The sequence below is a fragment of the Pan paniscus genome, chromosome 17 (genome assembly GCF_029289425.2).
Source record: "Pan paniscus chromosome 17, NHGRI_mPanPan1-v2.0_pri, whole genome shotgun sequence".
Classification (NCBI taxonomy): domain Eukaryota; kingdom Metazoa; phylum Chordata; class Mammalia; order Primates; family Hominidae; genus Pan; species Pan paniscus.
In genome coordinates this window covers 52,480,212-52,493,346 of record NC_073266.2, presented here as the reverse complement: position 1 = coordinate 52,493,346, position 13,135 = coordinate 52,480,212, and the positions used below count along the sequence as shown (strand labels likewise).

At 36.9% G+C, this 13,135-nt stretch overlaps 1 protein-coding gene across 4 annotated transcripts in view; it reads right to left on the bottom strand.

The window, feature by feature from the left end:
• Nucleotides 1–13,135, bottom strand: part of MAPRE2 (microtubule associated protein RP/EB family member 2) — a 166,134-nt gene that overhangs the window by 44,971 nt on the left and 108,028 nt on the right. For all 4 annotated transcript variants that reach the window (XM_014342303.5, XM_057300479.1, XM_003830240.5 and 1 more), the window contains one exon: nucleotides 908–1,053. In XM_014342303.5, coding sequence (XP_014197789.1) covers nucleotides 908–1,053 — 146 coding nt within the window. The remainder of the gene's footprint in view (nucleotides 1–907; nucleotides 1,054–13,135) is intronic.

The following is a 13,135-nucleotide window of genomic DNA, read 5'->3' as shown; positions in this document are numbered from 1 at the left end:
AATGTCAAGAAGATATTAATTGCCTTAGCTTACAAAATACATAGTTTATCAAACTTCCCTTTAATCTCTATCTTTTATAACCTGATATTTTATTTTTCATTTCCATGGCCTATTTATTACCTCTGTTTATGCAAAGAACAGTTTTCCATTTCTCCCCTGCTGGTTTATCTCTTTTCCCTTATTCAAAATTCATTTCTTTCCAAGCTCATTCATGCTAAGAGATATATCCTAAATAAGGAATATAGATTAAGTATGTATTTAAATAGCAGTAAACATGCAGAAAGAGACTGTTTTAGCAATAATCCCTTATTGAGAGAAAAAGTACTCCAGGCCATTTGCACCACTCCAGGACAAAAGTATAATTCATGGGAGAAAAAAAGGGCAAATTATGGACATTGAGAATCTGAGCGCACACACTATACCGGACACTGCTTCTCATGTCAACTTCATAACCATGAATAAGGGGTTTTTAGTCCCATTGTACAGATGGGTAAACTGAGACTCAGAATTTAAATAACTTGCTCAAGTCATGAAGCTGGGATTCAAAACCATGCTGTTTCTGCCATGACATGATGTTTCTCCAAAAGAACAAAATACAAAGAACCACAGTGGCATCTGGCAAACATTAAAAGTTTCTCATCTGCAATGCTAAATTTAACTAATAACACTTTAACATTTGTGAGCCCTGTTAGTTTTTAGTCTACTGGCTACGAGTTTAGAAAATCTGAAATGAAAACCTCATAAAAATACAAGAACTTAGGGTGATGCTTTATGCTAGGTACAGACCCCAGCCTACTGTTGGGATATCAAGATATATCCCATTGGTATGCTCCTGGACTTTTGCATTTATGCACAAAAACAATTTTAAGAAAAAACAACACATTTTATGGAGGTACAAGTCTCCTACCTTATCAACGTTCATTCGCTTAAATGATGCTTGCAGAAGTTTAAAATTGTGAATATATTCATGTTCCAGCTTTGCTTGAAATTTTACTTTCTTCAAACTAATGCAGCCAGGGAAGAGCATGTCCATGAATTGGCAATAGGCCGCTCCTGGAAAGAAACAAGAACAGTACTGGAGTGAGTCTCACTGTACCCAGATGTGGTAGAGGACTGCTAGGCTGGAAGGGGATTGTCCTTACAGGCACCATCATCACTCAGAGCAGAGTGTGTCCTTCTTACCAATGCGCTTATATCTCCTTGTCCACAGGATCTGGGAGCTAGAGGGAAGGGACTGTACCTCAACAATACAGCACCTGCCACTTCCCAACCCTAAACTCCGTGTATTGTACTCCATGCATCAGAATATCACCAGGTTCCACAACCAACCAACAGAACCTCACACTATAAAGCCAAGGAAACCAGGATAAAAGGAGCTCCTTCTAGCTTCTACCAGAGAAAAGAAATATACATTTTCTTCCACCTGGCTACCACCTGCTCCAAGTCATCAAAATAAACTTAAGAGGAAAAAGAGAGGAAAACATGAGAGAACTATAAAAGTTCTCATGAAATGTGTAGCTCAAAAAATACACATATGCTCAAGCTGTTTTCTATCTATAGCTGTGGTATTTACAAAATACCACACAGGTGAAAACTACACAACCCCCACACAGGTGAAAACTACAAGCCAATTAATACCAATTTAAGTATTAAGTATTACTAAGTATTACTTATTAAGTATTAAGTATTACTTATACTTATTAACTATTATTACTTATACTTATTACCTATTACTTATACTTATTAATTATTAAGTATTAAATTGGTAAATTTAATTGTTAAATTTTGTTATAAGCCAAGTTAATACTAATTTAATTCCAGTCCAAAGCAATGGGGTTTCCATATTAACATGAAGTATGAAGACATGGATACTGAAAGCTATAGAAGTTCAGAGTCATGTTCTTTATGACTAAGAAACATGACAGAAATGTCCAATGAGCCCCCTGGGGAAATGATCATAGAAAAAGGGGACTTTTGAAAAAATATATGAAGAGCTCTTAGAACATGACCACTACAACTGGGAAATTCTGGCAAGCTGTGTTTACTGATTCATATCTTCTTATTAGTATAGGCTAATGGCATTTAGGAAAGTAAGCTGGAAGCCAGAATGATTCCTTTTCTTTTACAAGAAAGAAAACCAAGTGGCAAGAATAGGAACAAGTCACCATTTTTAGGTTCATTCTTTCTTTGCTATCTCCAGATCTCTTGGTCTGTCTCTACGATGTGCTCATGATCAGTCTTTCTGGAACATGAAGTGCCTCCCCTCATCCTTTACACTACCAAGACTTCTGTGAAGAGCCAGTCCTTCTACTTGGGTGACTCACTTTAGGAAGCAAGAACTGCTCTGTCTCTCATGTGAAATAAAGGTTAGGCATCCTTTACTGAGACAGCAATCTGAGATAAGAGAGAACAAGACATCAGGAATCTAAGGGTTGTTAAAACATGAAATGCTGGGGCAACTCCTATTTTGTAGGTAAGAGCGTAAAGTGATAAAACATAGGCCATAACGAATATCTCTAGAGTCTCTGCATCTGGTGTCCTTTAGATGACATACCCTGAATACTAACTAGTAAGTTCCTAGTCAAGCAGATGGGTTCTCTTAAAGAGAAGACAAAATAAAACAAATCAAAGGAAAAAAAAAGACACTGGGGGAGGAAAGAGAAACATCATGATCTGGAGGGTATTCTTTGAGTCATCACCCACTATCCAGTTCTTTCTTTTGAAGGACCGCCAGATGGAGCAAATTCCAATCACCACTTTAACATTATTTTTATATGGATGGGATTGCTGAAACACAACTGCCTCATTACCTGGTCTTAGAAGTTATTTTCGCTTTTGTAGAGTTTAGCATAAAATTTATCTATGGAGACCCAGATACTATATACTCTTACAAACCAACCAACCAAATTCCTCATGTTTCAGATTTAAAAAGAAATAACAGCTTTTGAAAAAAAAAAAACCCTCTTCCATATAGTGAGGGAAGGAAGGAAAAATCATCTCTAGTGTCATCATCCAGAGAACCACTCGAAATATTCTGGTATATGCCATTCTAATCCTCTTTGGAAGGGAGTGTGTGTGTGTGTGTGTGTGTGTGTGTATTTTCTTAAAAATGTGATCCTGTTTTAAAAATGTAATCACATTATACCCATTTTTAATGTAAACTTTCTGAAACTCAACAGATCATAATTCTCTTTCTGAGTCACTTAATATGCTCTATCAATATTTTTAATGGCTTTCTTATTTTTATATCTTGCTTATCAACTTTCTCGAACCAAGAATACATAAATATGCATATTTCTGTCAAGTACTTTTATGGTCTCAAGTTTTACATTTAAATTCTGAATCCATGTGGAATTTATTTTTGTCTATGATATAAAGTATGGTTCTAATTTTAGTCATTCCAAATGTTGGTGGAAATCTGTCATTTTTGGCTCCAGGATTTGGACACCTACTACCTGGGGAGATGCTATAGTGCCCTGCCTCCCACCACAGAAGCTGAAAGTGGCCAGGCATCCCTTTCCCTCACAGCAATAAGGATGCAGGCCCATGACCTAGGCTCTGTGTTTGAATCCTGCCTCAGTATCTGAGTTGAGGAAATGATATAAACACACAGGGACCATTAGAGTTTACTTGTGGTGGCAGAGTGGTGGGGTCTAGAGTCCTGAGCAGCAAAAGCAGCACAGTGCCATCCTATTCTTGTGACACAAGGGAGGCTGTGTTCCCAGCTCCTTAGCATCCTTTGGTTCCTGTCCATCTTCTGAGCTCGGCTTTCCATTAACTCTGAGCTACCCAACATTTTTCCTATAGATTGTTCTTCTACTTAAGCCTGCCAGGATTAACTTCTACTATTTTCAACCTAAACCACTAACTGATAAAGTTAGCTAGGTGTTGAATATCAAAACTTAATAATCTATTCGTTCCCCACCAATGAGAAGCACTATTTTTACTATCTATTGCCTTCCTAATACATGTACTTAGATCTCTTTCTAGACTTTAAATTGCCTTTTTTGTCTCCATGGCAGTTCCACATTCTTATTTAAAATTCTATAACATGTATTACTATCTATAGAATAATTTCCCCTCCTCTTATTCTCAAAATTTTCCTAAATTTTATCATGCCATTTATTCTTTCCATTATATTTTTGAGTTTGTTATTCATGGCATATAAAAATAATAGCTTTCAAAAACAGGTAACTTATTAATTTGTATTTTGTTTTTGATAAATAATTATATACATTATGGGGTACAAGTGTGATCTTTTAATACATATATACATTGTGTAATGATCAAATCAGGGTATTTGGCATATCCATCACCTCATACATTTATCATTTCTTTGTGGTGAGAACATTCAAAGTCGCTATTTTTTTCCCAAGTGGCTGCAAAATATTTTACTTGGTATTTCACCATTGCTTATTTAACCTTGTGCTTGTTTTCCAATTTTTCTCAATTATAAATAATGCTACGATTTGAAAAACTCTTGTCTTGAGAAAGGTCAACATAAGTCAGGGAGATGTTAGCTCTAAATAGGGTACACTCCTGGGATTTGAGAGCAAGGGGAATATGAAATATACAACACAATATTGTTAACCATAGTCACCATACTGTATAATAGAATGCCAGAGCTTATTCCTCCTACCTAACTGTAACTTTGTACCCACTGACCAATCTCTTTCCATTCCTCCCTCTGCTTTCCCCTTTCCAGTCTCTGGAAATCATTATTCTACTCTCTACTTCTATGAGATCAACTCTGTCAGATTCCACATGAGGAAGATCATGCAGTATTTGTCTTTCTGTGCCTGGCTTATTTCACCGAACATAACGTCCTCCACGTTCATCCATGTGGCCACAAATGACAAGATTTCATTTTTTCATATGACTAAACAGTATTTCGTTGTGTATTTATACCACTTTTTAAACATCTATTAATCACACTGATGGACACTAAGGTTGATTCCATTTCTTGGTTATTGTCAACAGTGCTACAATAAATATGAGTGCAGATATCTCTTGGGCATACTGATTTAATTTCCTTTCGCTATATATCCAGTCGTGGGATTGCTGGATCATACGGTAGTTCTATTTTTAGTGCTTTGAGGCGCCTCCATATTGTTTTTTATAATGGCTGTACTAATTCACATTTCTACCAACAGTGTATGAGAGTTCTCCTTTCTCCAAATCCATGCCAACAATTTTTTTTTGCCTTTTTGATAATAGCCATTCCTTTTTTTTTTTTTTTTTTTTTTTTTTTTGAGACGGGGTCTTGCTCTGTCTCCCAACCTGGAGTGCAGTGTCATGATCTCGGCTCACTGCAACGTCCACCTCCCAGGTTCAAGTGATTCTCATGCCTCAATCTCCCCAGTAACTGGGACTACAGGCACCCGCCAGCATGCCCAGGTAATTTTTGTATTTGTAGAAGAGATGGGGTTTTACCATGTTAGCCAGGCTGGTCTTGAACTACCGACCTCAAGTGATCTGCCCACCTCAGCCTCCCAAAGTGCTGGGATTACAGGCATGAGCCACTGCGCCTGGCCTCCTTTTGATAATAGCCATTCTAATCGGGGTGAGGTGATGTCTCACTGTGGTTCCCATTGTATTTCCTTGATGATTAGTGACGTTGAACATTTTCTCCTATACCTGTGGCCATTTGTATGTTTTCTTTTGAGAAATGTCTAACCAAGTCTTTTGCTCATTTTTTATTTAGTTCTTTTTTCTACTGAGTTGAGTTCCTTATATTAGCCCCTTGCCAGATGAATAGTTTGCACATATTTTCTTCCATTCTGTAGGTTGTCTTTTCATTCTGCTGACTGTTTCCTTTGCTGTGAAGGAGTTTTTTTGTTCGATATAATCCTATTTGTCTATTTTTGCTTTTGTTAGCTGTGCTTTTAAGGTCTTACCCAAAAAGTCTTTGCCCAGATCAATGTCATGAAGTATTTCCCCTATGTTTTCTTCTAGTAGTTTTATCATTTTAGGTCTTTCACTTAAGTCTTTAGCCCATTTTGAGTTGATTTTTGTATGTAGTAAGAGATAGGGATCTAGTTTAATTCTTCTGCACATGGATAGCCAGGTTTCTTAGCATCATTTATGAAGAGACTGTCCTTTCCCTATGTTCCTGGCACTGTGGTCAAAAATCAGTTGGCTACAAACGTGTGGATTTACTTCTGTGTGCTCTATTCTGTCGGATTGTTCTATGTATCTATTTTCAGGTGATATGGTTTGGATCTGCGTCCCCACCCACATCTCATGTTCAATTGTAATCCCCAATTTTGGAGGTGGGGCCTGATGGGAGGTGACTGGGTCATGGGGCCAGTTTCTCATGAATGGGTGATCACTATCCCCTCAGTGCTGTTCTTACGATAGTGAGTAAGCAGTGAGTTCTTGTGAAATCTGGTTGTTTAAAAGTGTGTAGCAAGTGTGAAGCAACTCCCACATCCCTCTCTTGCTCCTGCTTCAGCCACGTAAGATGTGCCTGCTTTCCCTCGGCCTTCTGCCATGACTGGAAGCTTGCTGAGGCCTCCCCAGAAGCAGAAGCCAATATGTACAGCCTGCAGAACTGTGAGCCAATTAAGCCTCTTTTCTTAATATTAATACATTACCCAGTCTCAGATATTTCTGTATAGCAATGCAAGAATAGGCTAATACATCATGCCAGTATGATGTTATTTTGGCTACTACAGCTCTGTAGTGTATTTTGAAGTCAGGCGATGTGATGCCTCAGTATTTTTTTTTTTTTTAAATACAGATGCCGTGGGAGAGTGGGATAGCCCACTCATTGCCAAGGAGGCAAAGTGGAGTCAAAGGAGCCCACCCATCTGCTGCAGTCCCCTCCAGCATTGTTCTTTTTGTTCAGTATCGCTTTGGCTATTCTGGGTCTTTTGTGGTTCCATGTGAACTTTAAAATTATCTTTTTCTCTTTCTGTGAAGAATGCCATTGGTATTTTTTGCAGGAATTGCATTGGATCTATAGATGGCTTTGGGTAGTATAGGTTAAGTACACCTTATCCAAAATGCTTTGGACTAGAAGTGTTTTCAGATTTCAGATACTTTAAGATTTGGGAATATCTGCATACATATAATGAGATATCTAGGAGACAGGACCCAAGTCTACACATGAAAATCGTTTATGCTTCATATACACCTTATACACATACCCTGAAGGTAATTTTATACAGTATTTTTAATAATTTTGTGCATAAAACAAGTTTGAATGTGTTTTGCCTGTGAACTGTCACATGAGATTAGGTGTGGATTTTTCACTTGTGGTATGTCAGAACTAAAACAATTTCAGATCTTGAAGCATTATGATTTTTGGATTAGAGATACTCAACCTGTATGGACTTTTTAACAATATTGATTTTTCCAATCCATAAACATGGCATGGCTTTCCATTTATTTATGTCCTCTTCAATTTCTTTCATCAATGTTTTATATGTTTCCATTGTAGAAATCTTTCAGCTCCTTCGCTAAGTTTATTCTTAGGTGTCTCACTTTTTTGGTAGTGATTGTAAGTGGGATTGCTTTCTTAATTTCTTTTTCAGATAGTTTGGTATCAGCATACAGAAATGCTGCTGACTTTTGTTACGTTGATTTTGTATCCTGCAACAAAATTTGTTTATTAGTTCTAACAGTTTTTTAAAATTGAGTTTTTAGGGATATAAATACATAATCATGCTGTCTGCAAACAATTTGACTTCCTCCTTTCTATTTTTTTTCTTTTTCTTTTTCTTTTTCTTTTTTTTTTTTTTTTGAGACCTAGTCTTGCTCTGTCTCCCAGGCTGGAGTGCAGTGGCGCGATCTTGGCTCACTGCAACCTCTGCCTCCCAAGCTGAAGCGATTCTTCTGCCTCAGCCTCCTGAGTAGCTGGGACTACAGGCACCCACCACCACGCCTGGCTCATTTTTGTATTTTTAGTGGAGACAGGGTTTCACCATGTTGGCCAGGCTGGTCTCAAACTCCTGACCTCAGGTGATCTTCCTGCCTTGGACTCCCAAAGTGCTGGGATTACACGCGTGAGCCACCGTGCCCGGCCCTGAGTTCCTCCTTTCTAATTTGGATGCCTTTCATTCCTTTCTCCTGTCTAATTACTCTGGCTAGGACTTCCAGAACAATGTTGAATAGAAGTGGTTAAAATGGACATCCTTGTCTTGTTCCAGATCTTATCCTAGTAAAGCTAGGATATAATTCATATACCCTAAAGTTCAACCTTTTGAAATGTAAAATTCAGTGGTTTTTAACATACTCGCAGAATTGTTCATCCATTGCCACTATTTAATTTCAGCATATATTTATTACTGCCAAAAAAACACCCTTCTTACTCATTAGCAGTCGCTCTCTATGATCTCTCCTCCCTCCAGGCCCTGGCAACCACTAATCTATTTTCTGTCTCTATGGATCTGACTATTCTGGACAATTCATATAAATGGAATCATATAACATGTGGCCTTTGTGTCTGGTTTCTTTCACTCAGCAAACTCTTCTCAAGGTTTATCCATGTTGTTCCATGTATCAGAACTTCATTTTTTTTTCTTTACAGCAAATAATATTCCATTTTATGAATTACCACATTTTACTGATCCATTCATTAATGAACATCTAGATTGCTTTTACGTTTGGACTATTTTGAATAATGATGCTACAAACAGTTGTGTACAAGTTTTTTCATGGACATGTTTTCAATTCTCTTGGCAGTATACCTAGGATTGGAATTGCTGGGTCATGTGGTAACTCTGTTTAACTATTTGAAAAACTATCACACTGTTTTCCAAAGCAGGTGTACTATTTTATATTTCTACCAGCAACAGATGAGGGCTCCACATCTTCATCACCACTTGTCTGTCGTTTTGATTCTAACCATCCTAATGGATGTGAAGTGGTATGTCACTGTGGTTTTGCTTTGATTTCCCTATGACTAATGACTTAGAGCATCTTTTCCTTGTGCTTTTTAGCCATTTGTATGTCTTCTTTGGAGGAATGTCTATGCACATTCTTTGCTTGTTTCTTAATTGGGTTGCTTTTTTATTGTTGAATTGTAAGAATCCTTTCTATATTCTAGATATAATTTCCTTATCAGATATATGATTTGTAAATATTTTCTCCCATTCTGTGGACTGTTTTTTCACTTTCTTGATGGTATCATTTGAAGCAAAAATGTTTTCTATTTCAATAAAATCCAATTTAGCTATTCATTCTTTTGTCACTTGTGCTTTTGTTGTTATAACCAAAAACCACTGTATAATCCAAGGTCATGACGATTTATACCTCACGTTCTTTGAGAAGCTGCATAGTTCCTATCAAAGGTCAACTCTCTACTTGTGCTCTGGGTCACGTCTCCTCTTACTCACTGAGTCATTCCTGCTGCTATCCTCATTCTCTCCTGCAATGCAAAATTCTTCCTGCATATGTTATTCCTAAATCCTGCAAATATGCTCCAGTATCATTCAACTTTGACAAAATAAAACCAAAGTTTCTTGATCCCACATCATCCTTGAGCTATGTACTATCTCCTCCTCTTCACAGTAAAACTTCAAATGGTCTCTGTTTTCATTGTTTCATCTGACATCCAATTCAATTTAATACAAATTCAATTGTCTTCCAACCTCACCATGTTCTGGTCAAGGTCATCAAAAGCTTCTCTGCTATCAAATCAAACAGTTGTTTTTCTTTCTGCATCCTACTCAACCTCTTAATAGTATTTGGCCTTATTGACCACCTCTTTTGCTCTTGAAATTCTATATTTTCTTCTTTAATCAGATAAAAATAGATGTCAACAAACTGAAATATTCAGGAATCATTGCCAGTGTCCTGGAAGTCTTACCCAGCCACAAATCAGAATGTTCCTCATCAACAGATATACAGACTTTTGTGCCATTTAACTACCCTTGCAATAATGTGAGGTACATTTTGAATAAACACAATTTTATCTCATTATGCCACGGTTACCCTTATTCAGATCACATCCCTCTCCTGCTAAGAATATCACAGTGGTTTTCTATGAAACCATCATAAAATCCAAATTCCTTCCCTGGCTTAAAATACCCTGTTATCAGGCCTCTGTCTATTTCTCCCTTGTCTAACTTCCTTTTAGGAAGCTCCCTTCATGCTGGCTTCCTTGCTGTTCCTAGAACACTTTAGATTTGCTCCTTAATTGGGACCTTTACACAGTTTCATCTAGAACTTCACATGGTGACCTTCTTGACATTCAGATGAAAGCTTATATGTCATCTCCTCAGAGAGGTCCTCCCTTACTATGCCACATGAAGTAGCCTTCTAGGCACTCTTTTTCACCTCATCCTGTTTTATTAACTCTTATGTTGGCATTGTATTAACTCTTATGTTGGTGCTATGGTTTGGATATCCCCTCCAAAATGCATGTTGAAATATATTTGCCATTGTGATGGTAATTAAGAGGTGGGACCACTAAGAGGTAAGCAGTCCATGAGGGTTCAGCCCTCCTGAAATGGATGAATGCCATTCTTGGGAAAGCAATTCGTTATAAAAGGGCAAATTTGGCTCTTGTTCTCTCCCCTATTCTCTCTTGCATTTCTGCCATGGAATGACGATGCAGCATGAAGACCTTTGCCAGATGCTGGTTCCCTGATCTTGGACTTCTTAGCCTCCAGAAGAGGAAGACAATAAATAACTGTTCATTATAAATTACCCAGTTTGAAGTATTCTGTTATAGCAGCATAAAACAGACTAAGAGAGTTTGTGGCTTATTTTTTCCCTTGCTGCAATATAAGTTTCAAGAATACTTGTGCCTTATTTGTCTTGGTCCCCTATATATCTAAACATTTAATACAGTACCTGGCATAAGTGGGTTTCAATAAATATCTGGCTAATGAATGAAGATCTGCATAGCAGTTGAACCACAACAAGGGCTGGTAAACAGTAAAATTCTTATGTTGCCAAACTCCCCAAAGAGATATTATGAGAAGAGTTGCTAAAAATTCTTTTAAGAATTGACGAGGTATAAATAAAATTTTTTAAAGCCACTCAAATATAAGAATGACCCTAGAGACCAAGTCTGCAGAAAAGTAAAAGATAAGCTTTAAAAGCTAAGCATAGGGTAACACATTCAAGTAACACAACCCAAATTGTAGGATGCTGTGCCTACTAAGAGGTTAATTATGATGGGATATACTCTGAGCCCATAAGCTCAAGGTGCTGCTGCAATTGTGAAGGTCTACAAGATTCTGAAATGATCTGGAAATAAGTAGGGGGGAAAAAACTATTCTTTCTACACTGTCTGTACCCCTGCAGCCCTCAGATTGGTTTCAGTTGTTATACATCAAAATTGACATAATGAAGCTGACAAGTGTGAGGACAGGAATAAAAAATGAACAGCTGGGAGGCTGTATGAAGATGGCAGAGCTCAAAAATGAACATTCATACTCAAAGGATTCAGGAGTGTATGATTTAAGTCTATAAAATCATGAAAAGCCTAAGACAATTTCATTTTCACCAGATCCCAGGATTTCAACCATAGAGTAATATCAGAATAAATGGACATTTTTAAAGTGGAAATTTTCAGATAAAAGGAAATATTACTCTAATAACAAATTTATGGAATATATCACGCAAGAAACGTAAGACATAAAAACACCCACATTTGGGTAAAATCTGTTAGCGTTTTCATATGTATTTTAAACATTCTGAATCCCATAGTATCCTTAAGAGGTAAGTATTTTTATTATCATTCCCATATTTTACAGGTATGGGAACAAGGCTCAGAAAGTCACCCAGCTAAGAAATTGCAGAGTGGAATTTAAACTCTGATCTGAACTTCAATTTTTTTTTTTTTAAGAAAAACATTCCTTTTTTCTATGCTGCTTTTAGGAAATTATATGGAAAAATTGAAAGGTTCAAAGAGTGTTTGGAAATTTTTATAGATTAAGTTTTAGAAATTTTTATAGATTTTTATAGATAATTCTAAAAGGAAATATAAAGGAAAATGCAAGAGAACATATAAATCTTTTGGACTGGTGTTAGAAGTATCAGCTATACCTTTTCTATTTATAGTAGAATCTTGGGCTTGATAGATCATTAATCTGCTCCAATGTCATGACTTTCCATTTCAGTATATATACACTCATAAGAATTTCATTTTACATATATACAATGTGTATACAAAAATAAACATCATCTCTATATATAATCTTATTGATCGCCTATATATATGAGATACATATCTATATATGTATCTCATATATACATGTATATATATATATCTTATTGGTGTCAAAAAAAGTCTCACAGCACTTTTCCAGAAATGCAACACAATCTGTGGAAAAACACATCAAGCCAGATTGGGTTCTGCCACAAACAGCTACTCAAATTGCCCATCTGATTTCCTCACAGGCCAAGGAACTATTATACAGAGATGCCTATATCACTGAGGGATTTAGTTACAACTTTTCACTTTCCATAATCTTATTTGGTACTGATGAAGGGTTAGAAGAAAAGCACAACAACCTCAATTAATTGGACACATCCATGTGATCATACTCTTCATGATGTGAATCATTACAGGTAAATGATTTGTAAAAAAGCTTATTATCCCAAGCTAGTATCAACAAAGAATGGGAAGGCAGGAAACAGAAAACTATGTTGGCCTTTGGATCTGAGCCTTCTCATCTTGAATGAACGGTGACATGTCGTCACACTCTGCTAAGCCAACAGTATTCTTATCTGCAAAACGTCAGTGTTGGACTGATCTCTGGTCTCTAAAATTAGATGATTTTCTAATTCTCAGTCTGTCACCAAGTTCTCTTTTAAGGGATACTTGATATTTCTGCTAATTAGGAGACAATGATGTTCATCTTCATATGACCAAGATGTTTGCCAGTGCTCTTGCTTCTAGCCATCACTGGCTTTTGTCATAGTTAACATAAGAGGATACTTACTAATAACACTGCTGCCTCTGGTGGAATATTCCTGGGGGCGCACACACCCTTTCCAGATTCAGTTCTGGTGACCCTATCTTCCATGTACTTCTCTTTGAGATCTTGACATTAACAAACTCAGTAACATAGCCATATTTTCTATCCAGTAGTTGAATATTAGCAATGAAAAATCTCCTTCATATTAGAAGATTGTTCATACGCAATAATCATAAAGTCATCCCAGCTTTATTTTG